The following is a 20,861-nucleotide window of genomic DNA, read 5'->3' as shown; positions in this document are numbered from 1 at the left end:
TCTTCATACAACCTGGTTTTGTCTTTCTTGCTTCAATTTCAGCATGCCGCAAGTACGTGGATGACCCTGGTTCACGACTTACATAGTTAACATACGACTGAAAGTTACCCAGCAGCAGATTTTCATATCACTGTCTCTATTTTGGTTATTGTTTTGTTTATTACTTCACTGTTAACACTTTTTTAATTTCATAAGGCTTTCACTTCTTGCTTCCCTTGAATCTAATCTAAGCCACACACATTCAAAGATATTCAGGTGATGTAAAAGTTTTTTGAGCATTTAGCTGTGAATCAACAGGAATTGCCACTGCTAATCAATCAGTAAAACTCACCTCCCAATTACTGAACACGATGCACACCACAATACCAACAACTTCCGCAGCAACTTCAATCCCTGTGCCATTTGAATCTACCATTCCAGCTCAAGTGCCACTGAAATTTGAAGGTGGAAAATGTCACTCCAAAATATCTTCAAAAATGGTTCAAATGGCTCTGAGCACTATGTGACTTAACATCTGAGGTCATCAGTCCCATAGAACTTAGAACTACTTAAACCTAACTAACCTAAAGACATCATACACATCCATGACCGAGGCAGGATTCGAACCTGCGACCGTAGCAGTTGCGTGGTTCCAGACTGTAGCGCCTAGAACCGCTCGGCCACCCCGGCCGGCAGCACATCTTCCATCCATCCCTGACCTAAACTTGATACAGTTTCCTTATCACACATTAGCTAATCACCTTCACACTTCCTTGCTATCATGCATTCATTTCTTGTTTTATTCTGACACTCCCCCCCCTCCCACTCTCTCTCTCTCTCTCTCTCTCTCTCTCTCTCTCTCTCTCTCTCACCCCCCACCCCCCCCCCCCCCCACCTCCACCCACCCACCCACTTACAGTTTACCCACACAGTTGTGTAATTATTTCCAAAGAGTTAACCTACAGTTTGCAACTACTGTGAGTCATTTCCCGCCTCCCAGCCCTCTGCCCCTCCCCGTTGCCTCCATGATTTCTTTTCCCATCACATCCATCAGCCTGGAGACAGTCCAAACAGTCAGTATTGCCAAGGTGAGATGAGGTGAAGTAGGTAGGTACGTAGGTGTAGGTGTAGGTGTAGGTGTAGGTGTAGGTGTGTGTGTGTGTGTGTGTGTGTGTGTGTGTGTGTGTGTGCTGTTGTTGATGAAAAGTAAGCAATGTGGAAACAATTTCCTATAATGAAAGAAAATCTTCTGGCACAAAACAAAGGCAATAAAAGCATAATGTATATCATGCAATGCAACTATCCCACTAGACAATGCACTATGGTGGAAAATTCTCCACTTATAAAGCTAAAAAGAGTCTACATACAGTGCGAGTACTTTACATGTGAGGGGCTTGAAAATCCTTTCTGAATGTTGTACGGTGATAACCATCCCACAGCTGTTGGATCTGAGGCAACTCTTTCCAGATTTTGTTTTAAAGCAAATACACGTTCTGCAACATCCAGAACACCAGATCCAGTGAAACTGCAACGTGACTTGCCAGTACCAGGTTGCATAGGCAGTGGGGGCTCACAATGCAAAGTCTCCATTGCATGCCATGACGGACTTGTCATATCTGAAAGGAAACTGACAATGAAAGATCTGATAATTACACAAGACACTTTTGAGTTAGATGTAACAATACTTCTTAATCTCAAAATAAATCATGCTAATCCGCACTGTCCCAGAAACATTGTTATCCACTTTATGTAATGAAGCCTTATTTCTACAATAACTCCCCAACATAATTTACACACTCGAACACTACTAATTGCTGAAAATGCTACCTCAATAAAGAAAGCCCCATCTAAAATCACTCTCTAAGCTGATCAATTGGTTTGTCTGACAACAAATTACTACTTCTTTAAATTTCAAGTTTTTCCATGAAGTATATTTTAAAGAGCTTGTACATTAACCTTATATAGAAACAGCATAGGTAAAGAAGGAGATAGAAAGTTTCCGAGATATTGCTACAGCTTAGAAATACAGCTTTGGCAGCAGTCATGTGAGTTTAGAGGTGTTCAATGTTCCCAAAAGGTCAAGAATTTCTTTGTGTTTTCCTCCAATTCATGATTTGGGAACAAGCACCCAATTTGAACACACTTGAGATCACTATAGCTCAGAAGAAAGTTCAGTGAAAGAGTGAAGATAACAATAAGGAGCTTGTACAAAATAAACAGTGAAAAAAAGCCTTTTCCTGACTTCTGCACACTAAACTCATCCCTCCACACAAATGTTCTCTGGGATCTGAATCTGAAAACAGTAATTTGCTCAGTCATTGTAGTCTTAGTAGTTAGATACTGAGAGATGAAAGACTGTTGCAGGTCTAAGTGCTGTGGGCTAAATCAGGATTGAGACTGTGTCACAGGGACCTAAAAATCAGGAAAAAAAGGTTGTTTATGCAAGGTCAATTGAATCTTTCATTTTCTATGAATCTTTTATTAGGTACATAATAAAATTTAATAATGTATTATTTATGTTTAAATTCACTTAAGAAAGACTGCATGAAATTCAGTCACTGTTTACTTTCCAACCACCAAATCTCTCTGAATACTTAGTATCGTATTATGGACAAGTTCTACAATGATCAATAGAGCAAATACAAAATAAAAATGAAAAAAAGTCTTCAAGACATGAAAAAATATTTTGGATTCCGTAAAATACATATAATTTTACTACATTACTCCCATGAGCTGTTGAATACGAAACTGTTAGTGATCATAATTTGCAACTTGACCTATGTAACATAATCGCTTCTCAAGGACATGATTTATCATCTCACTCTTCGAACTTCTTCCCTTCAAGCATCAGCCTACAAAAAAGATGTATTTTCCACATGTAATTCCTGGCTGTTACTTGTATTCTACATCCGGACATCCTTTGTGGAAGCTGATGTCACCTTCAGTTGTCTATTTTTGCTCTACTTTGAAGTAAATCCACTTTAAGTCTCTCCCTTCCAATACCCACATCATCATCATCATCATCCTCGTTGTCGTCGTCGTCATCGCCGTCGTCGTCGTCGTCATCATCATCTCTAACATTATATATCTCAAGCATTCCCTTGAAAATTTCCATTAGCCTGTCTAGTTTTAAGTAAGTTTATTGGAATAAGAGAGAACTGTGAAGGTGGTTTGATGAACCTTCTGCGACGCACTTAAACATGATTTCCGTCCAAATGTCTGTGTGTGTGTGCTCCTTTTTCTGATTTCTGAGCTTCAAATGATTCTAAATTTGTCTGTGTTTTATCCAGATATGTATTATTCCTTTATGAAGTATAATTTCACACAAATTTCAAATATTTTATTTGCATTATAATTTCACCTTTAGTAAGCAGTTTTACTTCATATTTTCCTTTAAATGTTGTTGTTTTTGTCTAGCTGACAGAATTTTTAAAACAATATGCACATCTACTCTTAATCAAGATAAAGTTATCTTAATTATTCTGCATAAAGGTGTGGTAGCATGTCTGCTTACACCCCAACCACAGCCACAGAATTTGTATTTGGCACTACCAGTGAGAGATCGAAACAAGAATGCCGGCCTCACTTGCTGCCAGCACTGCTGCCGCCCTAATGGGTCGGGCTGCATATCACCACTGCATCCCTGCTCTTTCTTGCATCTTTCATGGTCATGAAGACCCAACTTGCTGATTAGGACTGTTCTACGATTTTGCTATAATGAACTTTGCCTATTACCAATCTCGACCTGGACTGTTCTTCCTCTGCTTAATGTCCCGTGTATGTGTAATCCTGGTGATAAGTCACTGCAACTACATTTTCCTGTGTAATCTGTTGGTGTAAGAAAAAAAACTGTACATACCACAAAAGGAATACTCGCAGAGACAGAGTATGATATGTACTGATTCGTTTCCTTGTTATATTCTTCAGATGAATTCCATATTTAAAAGTTCTTTGTAGGATATTGATTATTTTTTCTTTAGTACAGTCCTGTTCCCTTTAACCAACTACTTTCAGGACTTTTCTTTAGTTGAGAATTTACTATCCCCTCAGAATTTCAAGTTCATTTTTCAACATTCCTTATTTTGTCAATCTACCACTTCTCAACATTTTTTTTTTTTTTTTTTTTTTTCTTTTATCACCTTTTTCCACCAATGCCTTAATGCTACTCGGTGGTTATGTTTTGTACAGATCCATGCATATGCTTTGCAGTCCATTATACGGTCACAATCTGTACCACCATGATTCAGTCCTTTTCAAATATAGCATTTTCTGTTCCGCTCTGTGAAGAGTGTCAGCTGTAACTTGAGGCACCTTTCACCAAAATTTCAGAGCTTGCTCTCCTATGTCACTTCCTTCTCATAGTCTACATTCTTTGTAATTCTTCCTTTTTCTTCCTCCAGAAATAAAGCATTTCCGTCACCCAAAATTACTGACCTTTCTCAAAACATTCAATAGCCAAGATTGCATAAATATTTCTTTATTTAAAACAACTGGTTTCAACAGACTTTGCTGTCATCTTCAGGTCCTAAAAGCTCTTTTTGTTATGGAACGTGTTCATTTTACACTGGATCTCATGCCAAGTTGCCACATGGATAAAAATCAGTACGTGACAACTTAGTGTGATGTCTAATGTAAAATGAACACATTTCATAACAAAAAGATTTTTTAAGCCCTGAAGATGAGAGCAAAGTCTATCGGAACCAGTTGTTTCAAACAAAAATATTTATGCACTCTTGGCTTTTGAATGTTTTTAGCAAGTAAAACAGATCACTCCTTTGGTCTTCTCAAAATGAGAAAATTCAATCATAATGACGTTTCATATTCTTCCATCTGTTTTATTAGCCATTAGTTCTGCTTATACTTTCTCCATGTGGTTGATCTTGTGAGTTGCACATATGCAAATTATTTTTTTCCCAGCTCTGAACACAATAAGTTCATTACTGCACAACACACAGTGAGTTAGTTTATACACCTATTCAAGTTTGCTAACACACGCCTCTTGCACTACAGCCACAGGACCAGAAGTCTCTTTCTTCTTTGATTTTACTTTTCTGATCATAAAGAACTTCACCTAATCCATGCCTCTTTGAGGATTTTCTAACTTCTATCAGACAAACATCTAACATTCCAAACTCTTATGAACAGAACAGTACTTTAACACATTTTACTCCAGAAAACCATTATTTGGCAATCCCCACTTAGAGACTGAGGTGGAACTACTTTTGTTAGTTACTTACCTTTGTCATTTGATGTAACGTATGTCAAACAGGTTGCTAGTGATGGGAGTCCAGCAGGCAATAGTTCACACAACACAGAAAAATGATCATATCGTTGCCATCCCGTTATCATCAAGCCACGAAATTTGAGTTGTGAAGAATATGTTGTAAATATATCAATCCAGGCACGATGGTTATCCAAATGGTAACCTGACAGAAAGAAAGGTCATCTTAAAGGGATATATAAAGTAAAATAGTTCTTTGATATAATGCAATATACACTTGGAACTCTATTTGAAATAACATTTCACAAACTCTTATTGATTGAAGTTTAATGTATTTTAATGATAAGAAGAACAAACACAGCAGAGCACAGGAAATCAGTATCAACAACCCTCCTCCATATCTCATTCAAGAACGATGCAATGGAAAATGACTGCGTGAACACTTCTGTTTGTGTTCCTAACTCTTCACTTACCCCTCTGCCCTGCACCAAGTATGTAAAGTAGGATCAGACATTAATGTTTTCAGAAATTATAGATCCAAAACAATGGTCTGAATGAGTCTGAACTGAGAGGATGTGTGGAAGGATGTACCAGATATAGCTGATTAACACAGCAGAGAGACAGTGAACATGTAAGGCCACTCTTGCATACCTGGGAAGGTCAGAGGAGTATAATGCTCAGAGAAGACAACTGTGAAGTCACTCATGACAGTGCCACTAAAGCAGAGTTATTAAACATGGTTTTCCGAAACTCCTTCACCAAAGAAGATGAAGTAAATATTCCTGAATTCCAATCATGAACAACTGCCAAGATGAGAAACATAGAAGTAGATATCCTCGGTGTAACAAAGCAGCTTAAATCACTTAATAAAGGCAAGGCCTCCGGTCCAGATTGTGTACTAGTCAGGTTCCTCTCAGAGTATACTGATAAAATAGCTCCATATTTAGCAATTATATACAACCACTCGCTCACAGAAAGATACGTACCTAAAGACTGGAAAATTGCTCAAGTCACACCAATACCCAAAAAGGGAAGTAGGAGTAATCCGCTGAATTACAGGCCTATATCACTAATGTCGATTTGCAGTAGGGTTTTAGAACATATACTGTATTCGAACATTATGAAGTACCTCGAAGAAAACGATTTATTGACATATAGTCAGCAAGGATTCCGAAAATATCGTTCTTGTGAAGCACAACCAGCTCTTTATACTCATGAAGTAATAAGTGCTATCGACAGGAGATGTCAAATTGATTCCATGTTTTTAGATTTCCAGAAGGCTTTCGACACCGTTCCTCACAAGCGTCTTCTAACCAAACTACGTGCCTACGGACTATTGCCTCAGTTGTGCGACTGGATTCATGATTTCCTGTCAGAAAGGTCACAGTTCATAGTAATAGACGGAAAGTCACCGAGGAAAACGGAAGTAATATCTGGCGTCCCCCAAGGAAGTGTTATAGGCCCTCTATTGTTCCTGATCTATATTAACGACGTAGGTGACAATCTGAGTAGCCGTCTTAGATTGTTTGCAGATGATACTGTCATTTAGCATCTTAGAAGTCACCATATGATCAAAACGACTTGCAACATGATTTAGATAAGACATCTGTATAGTGTGGAAAGTGGCAATTGACCCTGAACAAAGAAAAGTGCGAAGCTATTCACATGAGTACTAAAAGAAATCAGCTAAATTTTGATTACGCGATAAGTCACACAAATCTGAGGGCTGTAAATTCAACTAAATACTTAGGGATTACAATTACAAATAACCTAAATTGGAACGATCACATAGATAATATTGTGGGTAGAGCAAAACAAAGACTGTGATTCATTGGCAGAACACTTAGAAGGTGCAATAGGTCTACCGAAGAGACTGCTTACACTACGCTTGTCCGCCCTATTCTGGAGTACTGCTGTGCAGTGTGGGATCCACATCAGGTGGGACTGACGGATGACATCGAAAAAGTACAAAGAAGAGCAGCTCGTTTTGTATTATCACGAAATAGGGGAGATAGTGTCACAGACATGATACGTGAATTGGAGTGACAATAATTAAAACAAAGGCTTTTTCATTGCGACGGGATATTCTCATGAAATTTCAATCATCAGTTTTCTCCTCCAATTGTGAAAACATTCTGTTGGCACCCACCTACATAGGGAGAAATGATCATCATGATAAAATAAGAGAAATCAGGGCTCGCACCAAAAAATTTAAGTGCTCGTTTTTCCCGCGTGCCGTTCGAGAGTGGAACGGTAGAGAGACAGCATAAAGGTGGTTCATTGAACCCTCTGCCACGCACTTTATCGTGAATAGCAGAGTAATCACGTAGATGTAGATGTAGAAGACACAAGAAAAGAAGTTCAAACATGAAAGCCAGTGCTGATGTCCCTCATGGTGTCAAAGAGTTCTATATTGGGGAAGTATGTGAGGGAGATTGAATGGGTCAGGATGATCAACCACTGAGAAAAGTGGATTGTCCAACCACGACTTTTGGCTTGTACAGGAAATGCCACTAGGACAGTGATGCATATGTAAAATCAGTGGATAGAACAAGAAGTCATACAAAATAATGAAACATTACTGGACCTTGCAATCTGACCACTTCATGAGATCTACATCTACATCAACACTTCGCAAGCCACTGTAAGGTGCGTGGCGGAGGGTACCCTGTACCTCTACTTGTCATTTCCTCTCCTGTTCCACTCGCATATAGAGCAAGGGAAAAACAACTGTCTGTACACCTCCATACGAGCCCTAATTCTCGTACCTTATCTTCGTAGCCCTTACGCACAATGTATGACAGCAGGAGCAGAATCGTTCAACGGTCAGCTTCAAATGCCAGTTCTCTAAATTTTCTCAATAGCGTTTCCCAAAAAGAACGCAGCCTTCCCTCCACAGATTTTCATTTGAGTTCCCAAAGCATCTCCATAATACCTGTGTGTTGTTCAAATCTACCAGTCCTCCTCTGAACTGCTTCGATGTCTTCCTTCAATCCGACCTGGTATGGATTCCAAACTCTCAAGAAGTACTCAAGAATAGATCGCATCGGCATCCTATATACAGTCTCCTTTACTGGTGAACCACTCTTTCCTAAAATTCTCCCAATAAACCGAAGTCTACCACATGCCTTCCCTACCACAGTTTTCACACGCTCGACACTACACCCAGATATTTCAATGACTTGACTGTGTGAAGCTGTACAACAGTAATACTGTATCCAAACATTACAGGTTTGTTCTTCCTAATCATCTGCATTATTTTATATTTTTCCATATTTAGGGCTAGCTGCCATTCATCCAAATTTGGTCTAAGTTGTCTTGTATCTTCCTACAGCCACAACTTCAACACCTTACCGTACAACACGGTATCATCACCAAACAACTGCAGACTGCTGCCCACCCTGTCCACCAAATCATTTATGTATACAGAGAACAACAGTGATCCCATCATAGTTCTCTGGGGCACTCCTGACAGTACCCTTGTCTCTGATAAACACTCGCCATCGAGAACAACATACTGGGTTCTATTATTTAAGAAGTCTTCCTGCCACTCACATATCTGTGAACTTATTCCATATACTCATATCTTCTCGTTAACAGTCTGCAATGGGGCACCATGTCAATTGCTTTCTGGAAATCTAAAAATATGGAATCTGCCTGTTGTCTACATCCATAGCTCTCAGTATATAATGTGAGACAAGAGCAAGCTGAGTTTCAATGAGTGATGCTTTCTAAAACCACGCTGATTGATGGGCATAAGCTGCTCTGCGTGAAGAAAATTTATTGTATTCGAACTGAGAATGTATTCAATGATTCTGCAGCAAACAGAAGTTAGGGATATCGGTCTGTAATTCTGTAGGTCTGTTCTTTTACCTTTCGTATATACTGGAATCACCTGCACTTTTTTCCAGTCACTTGGGACTTTGTCCTGGGCTAGAGATTCTTGATAAATGCAACCTAGTAAGGGATCAATGCCATAGAGTACTCTCTGTAAAACCGAACTGGGATTCCATCCAGACCTGGTGATTTATTTGTTTTCAGATCTTTACGTTGCTTCTCTATGACAGGTACGCTTATTTCTATGTCATCCATACAGGAGTCTTCCTGACGGTCAAATGACATTATGTTTGTTCAGTTCTCCTGCATGAATGATTTCTTGAACGTGAAATTTAAAACTGTGACTTCCGTTTTGCTGTCTTCAGTGTCACACCAGACTGTTCAACAAGGGACGGAATGGAAGCCTCAGACCCGCTTAGCGATTTTACTCACAATGAGAATTTTCGCGGGTTCTGTGCCACATTTTTTTGTAAGGTGTGATGGTGGTAGTTGTAGTATGCTTCACGTATAGCTCTTTTCACAGACCCAAGAATCTCTAGTAACCTTTGCTTGTCATCATTTGTGAATCCATTTTGAACCCAAAGTGCAACAGCCTCTGCTTGCTCAGCATCTTACGAATTTCGCTATTAAACCATGGTGGGTCTTTTCCATCCTTTGTCCACTTACCAGGCACATAACTCTCCAGACCATGATTTACAATCTGCTTAAACTTTGCCCATAATTCCTCCACATCCATATTACTGGTACTAAATGATGCCAATTCATTGTATAAGTAATATGTTAATAACTGCTTATCTGCTCTATCTAGCAGAAACACACTCCTAACCTTCTTGATGGATGTTTTAATTTTCGTAGTCATAATTGCTATAATGACATCATGATCATTAATCCTTGTTTCTAAACTAACACTGTCAATAAGGTCCGGCCTATTTGTAGCTACAATTTCAGAAAACATGTTCAAAAGTATTTCGCATGACTGTCTGTACACCCCCCCCCCCCCCCCCTGTTCCTAATCTTTAATTCGCTTTCCAAATTTCCCCTTGGTTTCCTTCACAGCTTGCTCATTGTATAGACTGAATAACATCAAGGATAAGTTACAACCCTGTCTCACTCTCTTTGAACAACTGATTCTCTTTCATGTCCGTCAACACTTATAATTGCAGTCTGGTTTCTGTACAAGCTGCATGTAACTTTTCCCTCCCTTTATTTAACCATGCTTCCTTCAGAATTTCAATACGTGTAGTCCAGTCAACACTGATAAAGCTTTCTCTAAATCTGTAAATCCTGTACACCTTAGGTATGCCTTTCTTAGACCTACCTTCTAAAGTAAGTCATAGGGTCATTATTGCTTTGTGTGCTTCTACACTTCCTCAGAACCCAGACTGACCATCCTTGAAGTCGGCTTCTGTCAGTTTTTCCATTCTTCTGTAAATAATTGATGTCAATATTCTGTTACAATGACTTATTAAACTGATGATTCAGTAATTTTCATGCCTGTCAGGACCCGTTTGCTTTGTAATTGGTATTATTACATTTTTCTTGAAATGTGAGGGCATATCCTCTATCCCATATATATCTTGTAAACCAGGTGGAATAATTTAGTCACCGTTGGCTGTCTCAAGGGTGTCAATACTTCTGAGGGAATGTCACGTACTCCAGATGCATTTTTCAACTTAGGTCTTTCAGCACTCTGTCATATTATTCTCACAGTAACATAGCACAAACTCCATTTTCATGTAATTTCTCTTTTCTTTCTATAATACTGTCTTCATGATCATTGCCCTCATATAGCTCTTCTTTGCTTAGTACTGACTCCCTATCTGAGCACTTTATATTCATATAGGTTCTTCTCATTTCGCCAAAGAGCTTGTAGCTTCTCAGTCTGTCTCCGCGAGCGCGAGTGTACAGTGGCTTATAAACATTCCATGTGACTAGTATTTGTCATTATAGTTACTCTTTAACGTTGGCGGTATAGACAATTCCATGCCTCTCTTGACAGTTAACTGTTCAGCCTTCCACGCTTGTAAGCTATCCTTTATAGACATGTTTTCTGTGGAAATATATGTTCAATTCTACCAGATACCACATATTTGGTGACCCCCAAGGGTAACACAACAACATGACCATATCGTCATCAGCATTCTGCACCACACTGTGACATGAACATTCATTACTTCTGTGTCAGCCACACTCATTCTCGCACGAAAATGGACAATCCGCCAGTCATCACAGGGCCAGCTATGAGCGGCACAATAATTGGGTTACAATCAAATCCCCACCATTCTGGCAACATAACCCAGTGTCGAGATTTGCACAGCCTGAAAGCCAGTTCATCCCTGCACAGATATCAACAGACGAAACAAAGTATGGCCATGTAGTCGCAGCACTAACAGACGACTTAAGCCGCAGAGGTACAAGATATCCTTGCTGCATCATCTAATGCTGAATGGCATGCGTCAATTAAGAATGCGCTAGTGACGCACCTATCACAATCTGAAGCAAAGTGACTAGAAAAGCTATTACAGAATGAAGAGTTCGGCGATTGAACACTGACACAACTTTTGCATACATTGGCAAGCAATACAGTGAGCAACGATGTGCTGCACAGTATTTGGTTGATTACCCTCTGACACTCAAAAAATTCTGACAGTGTTCACAGGTGATTTAAATGCACTAGCGCAAACAGCAGACAGGATCGTCGAGACGTATCCCACAACAACGTGTCAGCACAGACACCATGGCAAGAGGATACATCTGCAATGATACTAGCACCACTCCCGTTGCAATTTTAGAGGAGCTTACCACAAAAGTAGCCGCATGACGAACGAGACACGCATGTCATCAACGGCACCGCCGGTCATCAAGAAGTTGTAACCACTCGCCATCGGCACAAAATTTGTGTTGGTACCACAAGATATTCAGCAACCACGCATGAAAGTATACACCACCATGTAAGTGGAAACATGAAGTGGAAAACGTAGCAGCAACAACTACTCACACTGGTAATGCATGTCGACTTTTTTTTGCCACAGACCGCAACATGAAAGTACAATACCTAATGGACACAGGGGCAGAAGTATCCGTGTACCCAGTAACTCCTGTACTGCAGCTGTGACAATTCTTGTCTGTTTGCCAGTAACAACCCTAAGATTAAAACATACGGTCAGATCACACTGTAGCTTAACCTTGTCCTACCCCATACATTTGAGTGGCACTTCACAGTAGTGGATATGTCACAGTCTATCACAGGAGCTGATTTTTTATACTTTTATGATCTAATACCTGACCTCCGACGCAAGCAGCTGTTCGATTTCACTACACACCTGCATACTCCACGGAAGGTGTGTTGCATCACTCCCATGATGGTATGTACGGTAGCAGTAGATACACGGTACACATGATTCCTAAAAGAATTTCCCAAAATCATACAACAGTCGCCTACCCTCCCACTGGTTAAACACACAACGGTACAGCACATTATGACTATGTCAGGCCTGCCCCATCTCACTCCAAGCCTTGACATTTGTTGCCAAAGAAGTTGCATGTGGTGGAGCAGGAATTCCACAACATACTGTCAATGAGCATTTGCAGAGTTTCAAGTAGCAGTTGGGCAGCCCCAACCCATGTGGTATCAAAGAAGACCATTCCAGATCGGTACCCGGTGCCAAATATAGAAGACTTCTCTGCCAACGTTCATGGTAAGACTATATTTTCTTCTATTGATCTAGTCCGGGCATATCATCAGACCCCGTTGCCATAGAAGATAACCCCAAGACAGCAGTGACAACACCTTTTGGTCAATTCAAGTTCACTAAGATGCCTTTTGGTCTGTGAAACACACCATAGATGTTTCATTGTTTCATGGATGAGATTACTAGGGACTTATATTTCTGTTATGTTTACGTAGATGATATTCTGGTGATGTCTGCATTGGAAGAAAAACATTTACACCATCTGGCTGAGATATTTACTCATTTACGCATAAAAGGCTTAGTAACTTATCCTTCAAAGTGTACTTTTTGAACAAGAGAAGTGCAGTTTCTGGGTTACAAGGTAGACGTGCATAGTATTCTACCACTGAAAAATAAAGTGGAAGCCACAAACAAGTACCCTCACCCCATTACAATCAGAGAGCTATGGCGGTTTTTAGGAGTCATAAATTTTTTAGACAAAGATTTGTATACAATTACACATCGTTAACAGCACTCCTGAATGAATTTCTTAATGGCACACCAAAGCCAAATGACAGGTTTCATTGAACAAACAAAGCAGATGATGCTTTTCAGGCCGTAAAAACAACAATTGCAGAGGCTACATAATTAGCACACTCCACGGCACAGGCTCCACTTGCACTTATGATTGATGCCTTGTATACAGCTGTTGGCACTGTACTGCAACAACAGGTTGAACATTGTTGGCAGCCCATAGCATTCTTCAGACACAAGTTGCCACCTTCGCAGCAATGTTGGGCAACCTATGACCACAAACTGTATGCAGCTTATGCCACACTCAAGAAATTCAGGCATTTACTAGTGGGCCGACAGTTCACTATTTATACAGATGACTTGCTGCTAACATATGCCTTTGCTGTAAAACCAGAGATAGCATCACTGGGGCAAGTATGCCATTTAGATTACATTAGCCAATTCACCACCTGTATTGTTTATATACAAAGGATGCTGAACATACTAGTGGATGCGCTATCATGTGTAGAGGCGGTGAACGCGACAGCAGACACACGCTCAAATGTTGAAGCTGTAACAGCTACCACTGATGTTGGTACTCTCGCACAGACCCAACAATGTGATAATGAGTTACAAGATTTGTTAAAACAACTGGGACGACTGAAGTTACAATGTATCACAATGCCTGAAGCAAATGTTGAATTGTATTGTGACCTGTCTGGAGTGAAAGCACGTCCATTTGCGATGCAACACTTTCGAGCACAAGTAATTGCATCAGTACACAATCTGGCACATATAGGAGTACACGGCACTATTAGATTGGTCAAACAAAGTTTTGTCTGGCCTGGAATGCAGCAGACCACAAAACATTTGTCAAACAACGCATTATGTGTTAGAGGAACAAGAGCACACAGTATGTCAGAGCACCGCTAGGTGCACTTCTGCTGCTGAATCAACGTTTCGAACATGTGCACACTGATATTGTCGGGCACTGATGACCACACAGTTGAGCGCCCCGTAAACCAATCACCACCACCACCACCACCACCACCACATTGATATCATAGGCCCACTCGCAGTCTCAGAAAGCTATAATTATTGTCTTACAGTTGTGGACTGATTTACCAGGTAGCCTGAAGCACTCCCCATGAAGGATAACACAACAGAAACTGTGGCACAGACATTTTTTTGCGGTTATCTCACCCGATTTGGCGTACCACTATGGATTACCATATACCAGGGACAACAATTCGAAGTCTACCTTCTCAGAGTATTAGTTACATTATTAGGCATGAAGCGTATAGACATCACAGCCTATCATCCTGCATCAAATGGTATAGCTGAACACCTGCATCGACAACTGAAAGCAGCTCTGCAATGTCACACATTGCAGAATTGGATGGAAGTACAATCTATGGTGCTCCTCGGACTACGGGCATCTTCAAAAGTGATCTAAAAGCTACAACAGCAGCTAGTGTGCGGGCAAACACTACGTCTGCCAGGAGAATTTTTACACAGACAGTCGTATCAGACTTTGCTGCAAGACTACGAAAGCACATATGCCAGCTTAGACCAATAGCACCCATAAGTCAGGCTGGGAGACATTTGTTTGTGTTCACAAATCTTGAGAACTGCACATACATTTTCTAATGCCATGATGTGATTAGCAGAGGCAGCCACACATTCCAGATTAGAATAAATGGTAGGCCTACCACTGTCGAACTATACCGACTCAAGTCCGCATTTTTTTATGCATTGGACACAGCAGAGACTACAGGAGGCGAGTGAGAAGATAAGAATGTAGCACCAGAAAACGTCCCTGTACCCACAGCCACCATGAGACATTACAGATGCCAGGCACCTCAGAGAAGAAAACAATGCCAAAGATTGGTACCTCACATCCTGCTGGACCCACTGGCTCCAATAACACAATGCCAGGTTTCAAGAAAACAGTGGTAACATGTGTAGGGTGATGAGTGAAGTTTAATCTGTGATATCATTAACACTGGGGAGGGGGGGAGTCACGTAGCATCTCATTCTCACCCCGCAAATGCGTGTATACAGTGGTGTATTAACATTTCATGTGACTAGTATTTGTCATTATAGTTACTCTTTGATGATAGTGATTCAGACAATTCCATGCCTCTCTTTACAGTTAACTGTCAGCCTTCCACGCTTGTAAGCTATCCTGTATAGACGCGTTTTATGTGGAAATAAATGTTCAATTCTACCAGATACCACACACTCTTCAGTTTTCCTGTAGGGAATATGTATCTTTCCCCTCATTAGGCATGCTTCTAAAGCCTTGACTTTGTGCTCTAGCTATTCCTACTTATCCACTGTACAGTTTCTCTCAATGTTATGTTTTAGACATTTGTAGTCCCTTTTTCTTGCTTCATTTGCTGCATTTTTATATTTTCTACTTTGGTGAATTAAATTCAATAACTCATGTGTTACTGAAGGATTTCTATTGGGCCTAATGTTTTTGGCTATCTGATCCTCTGCTGCCTTCACTACTTCATTTCCCAAAGTTATGCAGTCATCTCCTATTGTATTTCTTTTCTCCATTTCCATCAATCATTGCCTAATGCTCTTTATGAAACTCTCAACAACCTTTGGTACTTACATTTAGTCAAGGCCCCATATTCTTCATTTTCTATCTTTCCGCAATTTCTTCAGTTTTAATCTGCAGTTCATAAACAATAAATTATGATCCGAATCCACATCTACCACTGGAAATTTTTTGCAGTTTAAAATCTGAATTGGTAATCTCTGTCTAACTACTACATCACAGAAGAATGCTTTGGCGCATACGCTGACAGCCCGAGCTCACCGGATTAGTGATGCCAACCACACACAACAGAAACTGAACAAGCCCACAACAACATTCCGTACAAATCGATACAACAGAGATATACAATGAACTATGGGTCAGCGAAGACAAAACAGACCTTATGTGAGAGGTGTCAGTAACCGTACAGGCAAGGTTCTGCATCATATAGCAGTCAGATCTGTATTTCAGAGAGGCTAAAAGATCCGAGATTTGTTGAAGCCCACCACGGATCCCGTGAATGCTCTCCACACCACAGGTGTCTATGAACTTCAGAGTGAATGCAGCAAAGTCTATGTTGGTGAAATAGGGAGGCCCATTAGCAATTGCATTTTGGAGCATGAACGTTACGTACAACTGGAGCAGAACAAGAAGTCAGCTGTATCAGAACACCATCACAAATGGCGCCATCCTATCTATTTTCAAGCACCTCACATGCTTGCTGGCACCCATGGATGCAGCAAAAGAAAATAGGAGAGGCAATTGAAATAATTAAACACCCTAACAACTTGAACAGGGAGGATGGCTACAAGTTACCTGCGGCCAGGCTGCCACTGACTACAGCCCAGTGGGACAAGTCTGTTTACCAGCCAGCAGCACCACTCGACCCAGGTTTAGCAGTATAGAAGCAGTTGCGGGAGAACTGCAGTGCAGCCTTAAAGCCTCACTGCAGGAAAACACTACCCCCTGGACACAAGCTGCCAATTTGCTATTGCCTTCCAATCACCAATGAGAACTTGCCTACCAGTCTCTTACCAGGGTGGCACAGGTAACAGACAGCTAATACATCACCTTCTGCCAATCACCTACTACAGCTACCTTCTAATCGGATACCAGGATAGCACAGGCTATAGCATACCATACAGCCACCCCTCCATAACAATCTCTTCAAACTGCCCAATGATATCACAGATATGTGCTGCCAGTAACCACCAAACAGCAGCAAATGACAGTATATATCTGTTTCAGAAGAAGGCCTCCTGGTTGAAAGCTTACGTGTTTAGTAGTCTTTTTGTTGTGCCTGTCTGCAACTCAGCATTTCTGCGATATGATGAGTATCAATCTATCCTTTTCATTATATTGTCATCATTACATCCTGGCTTTTCCATTGTTTAAGTATATAAAGGAAGACATTCACCAGTATACAGTAGTGAACTGCCCTGAAGAGGACTGCAGCAAGTTGGTTGAAATGTTGGCAAATTAGTTGTATTGTAATTTACAGTGACACGGCCCAATACCCAAAATTATATAACCTATTTGTAAACTTCCAGTGCCTTCTGGTCTCCTCCATGTACACATACTCTTCTTTATGATTCTTATACCAAGTGTTAGCAATAATTAAATAATCTCTCTGTTAAATTCTTCCATATAATGATCAGAAACTCACACCAAACAATTTATTTTTGTTCTCCTCAATAAACCAGTAGCATTTGGCCCTTATTATCTGGAAAGCTTTGAAATTATCTGCACTTGGTCAATAGCTGAATCTGTGAGGAGCTGTGTATTTCACTACCTCTTTATTGCAGAGAGTGACATTCCTCCAAGGGGGTCTTTGAAGATAACCTACAGACACTGGAACTGATTTACCAGGAGCTTGGTGGATCAGTGAAATAACATTATCCATCCATTCATGGATACTGTTGTGTACTGCACTGCCACAACTAGTCTGATGGCAGTACCTTCTGCAGGGTGCATGTCCACCAGTTGGAGTCTTTGCAAAATTACAGACACCACCACCTTGTCAACTACACCTGCCAAATTTCATCAGTCTCTTGACAACAGGAAGTAAGAAACATTTAAAAGCAAGCCCAGCTGAAGACAACCTTATTTGGTTTAGTCTAGAATATTAAAATCTCTTGCTTATTCTGACTGACTAGTAACAAATAAAACTTGCAGTGTGTCTGGTCAATTCTTTGATTTATTCTTGCAAATTTTGCATAACATTTGTTCACAATGAACCCATGGCCTACTTCTATTCTGTTCCAATACTGCAGGAATGCTGTGTCAAGTGCTTCATTTGTACTGTTCTTGCATTGTTTTTAACTGTTAAATAAACACTGCAGTTGTGACTGAACTGAACAGCCAGTTAGCTGTAAAGTGTCTAATTACCCTTTAAAATCATGAATTAGCTTCCTTTTGATCACTACTTTATCTGCTTGCCGAATCCAGGTTGCTAAACAAATAACCACTAATGTCACCATTACTAAATTTTTCTCAGCTGTTTCTTTCTGTGGTTGAACTGATTTTCTTGAGTCATGATTCAAGTCTCAAAAACGCATGGCATAATACCAGATCACAAAGGTAACTTGCAACAAAATTTCATTTTACTCAGCAGCAAGCCAATGAGTGTAGTGAATTGAAACGATGAGCCCTCTGTATATATAAAAAGTTGGTCATGTCAAGAAAATCCATTTGACTACTGTGTAACAGCTACAAATTTTAATATTTTATGATATGGAAGATTACATTTATGATCATGTATCCCCATGGAGGTAAGATATCATGGGAAGTTTGAAGCATGGGAGAGTCCAAGACAAGGGAGCTTAACTCATATGTTCTCTCTCTTTTATTACATACAACAGAGAGGTTGGAGGTACCCGAAAATAAAGCAGTTGTTTTGCTCAACCATGTCACAGCAGTTTTTCAACTAGACAGAGCAGACACTATTGGAACATTGCATCCAGCAGACCTGTTGAGATATGGCAAGCACAAACTGTAATCTCATGTCTCTTCATACAACTATCAGTACTGCAGCACTGGCAATGTCTTTGCTAACCACATACAACAGTGTCTTCACACTACTCTGAAGTCAGTCAAGTATAGTACTCCAGGCTGGCCACCAGTGAACATTTTGTTCATTATGGGATCTCTGTTACTCACACCAAGACCAACATACATGCATAGCAGCACCACTAACAGTCACGCACACTACGTGGCTAACAGCATTTTTTCCACACTGTTATAAGAGTCACACATGCACAGATCCCAAAGAGAAGACATGAGGAATCTTGGAAGACTATCACTGACACCTGCACCACAATCATGTTACAAGATGTGACTAGCCAGTGAACCAATGACCAAAGTCAGTTAGTCGAGACTTTGGTTGATGCCTGCACCACAATAATCAGTAACTAGAAGGGACTAGTCAGTGAACCAAGGACAGAATTCAGTTTGCCAAATAACTGTACATACAACAAAGGGAGTCAAGCATTTGCCTTTGCCAGCTCAGCTATGTGTAAAAGTTGCAAATAAAAATGTTTGAATTTTACCCAAGCAAATGTATGTCTTTGTGTTCCTACCTCGTATCCAACCCCTATGACTGCAGACACAACAGTAACAAATTTGGTATTGCTAACAGCTATAAAATTGACAGACTATGGAACAGTACTAAGGGGAAGCCTGTATCAATAACATCAAACACACATAAGAAGTAGTCTTAAAAGCTGCAGCCTAAGCAAACAATCTGGTCGGTGTAAAATTCTCATATTGTCATCCGATGATTTGAAACTGGTTCTCACCAAGTATGGAAATGGTGAATTATCTACTAAATCTATGAAAACCCTTTGAGAAAATTATAGCCAATAGAGAAGCAGCCATTTGTATCATATGCACAGCAAAAGCTTAAGAAATCCATACACAGAGAGAGTAAAAGAGTGAGCACATCAAAGCCATTTGCTAAGTATAATAACTAAGGTTGAGGGAAAAGTTATAAAATGCATGAAAGCATATGGAATCTTCATTTTCTGGTCACTTGTGAAGAAAATTTAGTTCTGAATATATCCAGCTACCACAGCAAGATTACCAACCTAATGGATCCACAAATTTGTGAGGAGTTCGGAAAGGACCTTTCTTTGAACTGCTACACAATTGATAAATAACTCCACAACTGAACTGAGCACTAAGAGAGGGAACTCTTTTTCATTTAAACTGCCACTGAGACAACACAAGTTGCCTAAAATACTTGTTAACACCAACAGGAACTTCAATCTGTTCGCCCAGCTACTCAACCATGATCTCACATTAACCAATCAGACTCTTTGTATAAAGAATTCAGCACATTTCCAACATAAACTAAATATTGCAGTCGGGCAGCCTGAGCATATATTAGAAAGCTTTTGTGCTGTTTTGTCACTTACCATGGTTCCATTTAATTAGGTACTGAAACAATGGAACCTAATTTCCCCTGTGAATACTAAGAGTCTTTTAAATATTGCCTCATGTCCACAGATATCAGATGGTATTATCTGTTTAATGAATATATGGTTTGGGTTGAAATGTGGCCCGTTAAGCTATATGGTGGCAAATGTCTACATGGTCAGTTGTGAACTATCACTAGAACACAAATATCCCATTATATGTAGCCAAGTGTGATCACTGATCGATATCAGTTTCAAATTAAACTTTTCTCCACTATTCCACTTTTGTGAGTAGACTCTCTTAGCTGCATCAAGCTGGAGCACCCAATCAGCCTGATGTAAAAGTTCTGTATAAACACTCAATCAGCGACGTATTCAAAATAGATAGATCCTAAGATGTAAATATTGTAACTACTATAGAACTACTAATTGGATTTTGAAGAATGAAACCCCAAAAAAATTATTTTTCTAAGAACTATGATACTAGCAGCAGAAATTACTAATTTCTATTTGAACAAGCAAAGTTGATACCAGTATCTCAGTAATTAATATAGCTGTGAAAAGAGACTGTAATTTAGTGAGGAACTTTTCTCATTTAATTAGGGGTTAAAACACATTTATGAGATTTTAAATATGTATTTGAACTAAATGACACAAATATATAAATGACATAA

General features: G+C 39.9%; 1 protein-coding gene across 2 annotated transcripts in view; it reads right to left on the bottom strand.

Annotated features, from left to right (window-relative positions):
* The window catches only part of LOC124606772 (hexosaminidase D-like), a 182,279-nt gene that overhangs the window by 102,702 nt on the left and 58,716 nt on the right, over positions 1-20,861 (bottom strand). For both annotated transcript variants that reach the window (XM_047138827.1, XM_047138828.1), the window contains 2 exons: positions 5,217-5,405; positions 1,363-1,595 (listed from right to left, as the gene is read on the bottom strand). In XM_047138827.1, the coding sequence (XP_046994783.1) occupies positions 1,363-1,595; positions 5,217-5,405 (422 nt within the window). The remainder of the gene's footprint in view (positions 1-1,362; positions 1,596-5,216; positions 5,406-20,861) is intronic.

The sequence above is a fragment of the Schistocerca americana genome, chromosome 3 (genome assembly GCF_021461395.2).
Source record: "Schistocerca americana isolate TAMUIC-IGC-003095 chromosome 3, iqSchAmer2.1, whole genome shotgun sequence".
In the NCBI taxonomy this organism is placed as follows: domain Eukaryota; kingdom Metazoa; phylum Arthropoda; class Insecta; order Orthoptera; family Acrididae; genus Schistocerca; species Schistocerca americana.
The sequence above is the reverse complement of the archived record's forward strand: the minus strand, read 5'-3'. Positions and strand labels throughout refer to the sequence as shown.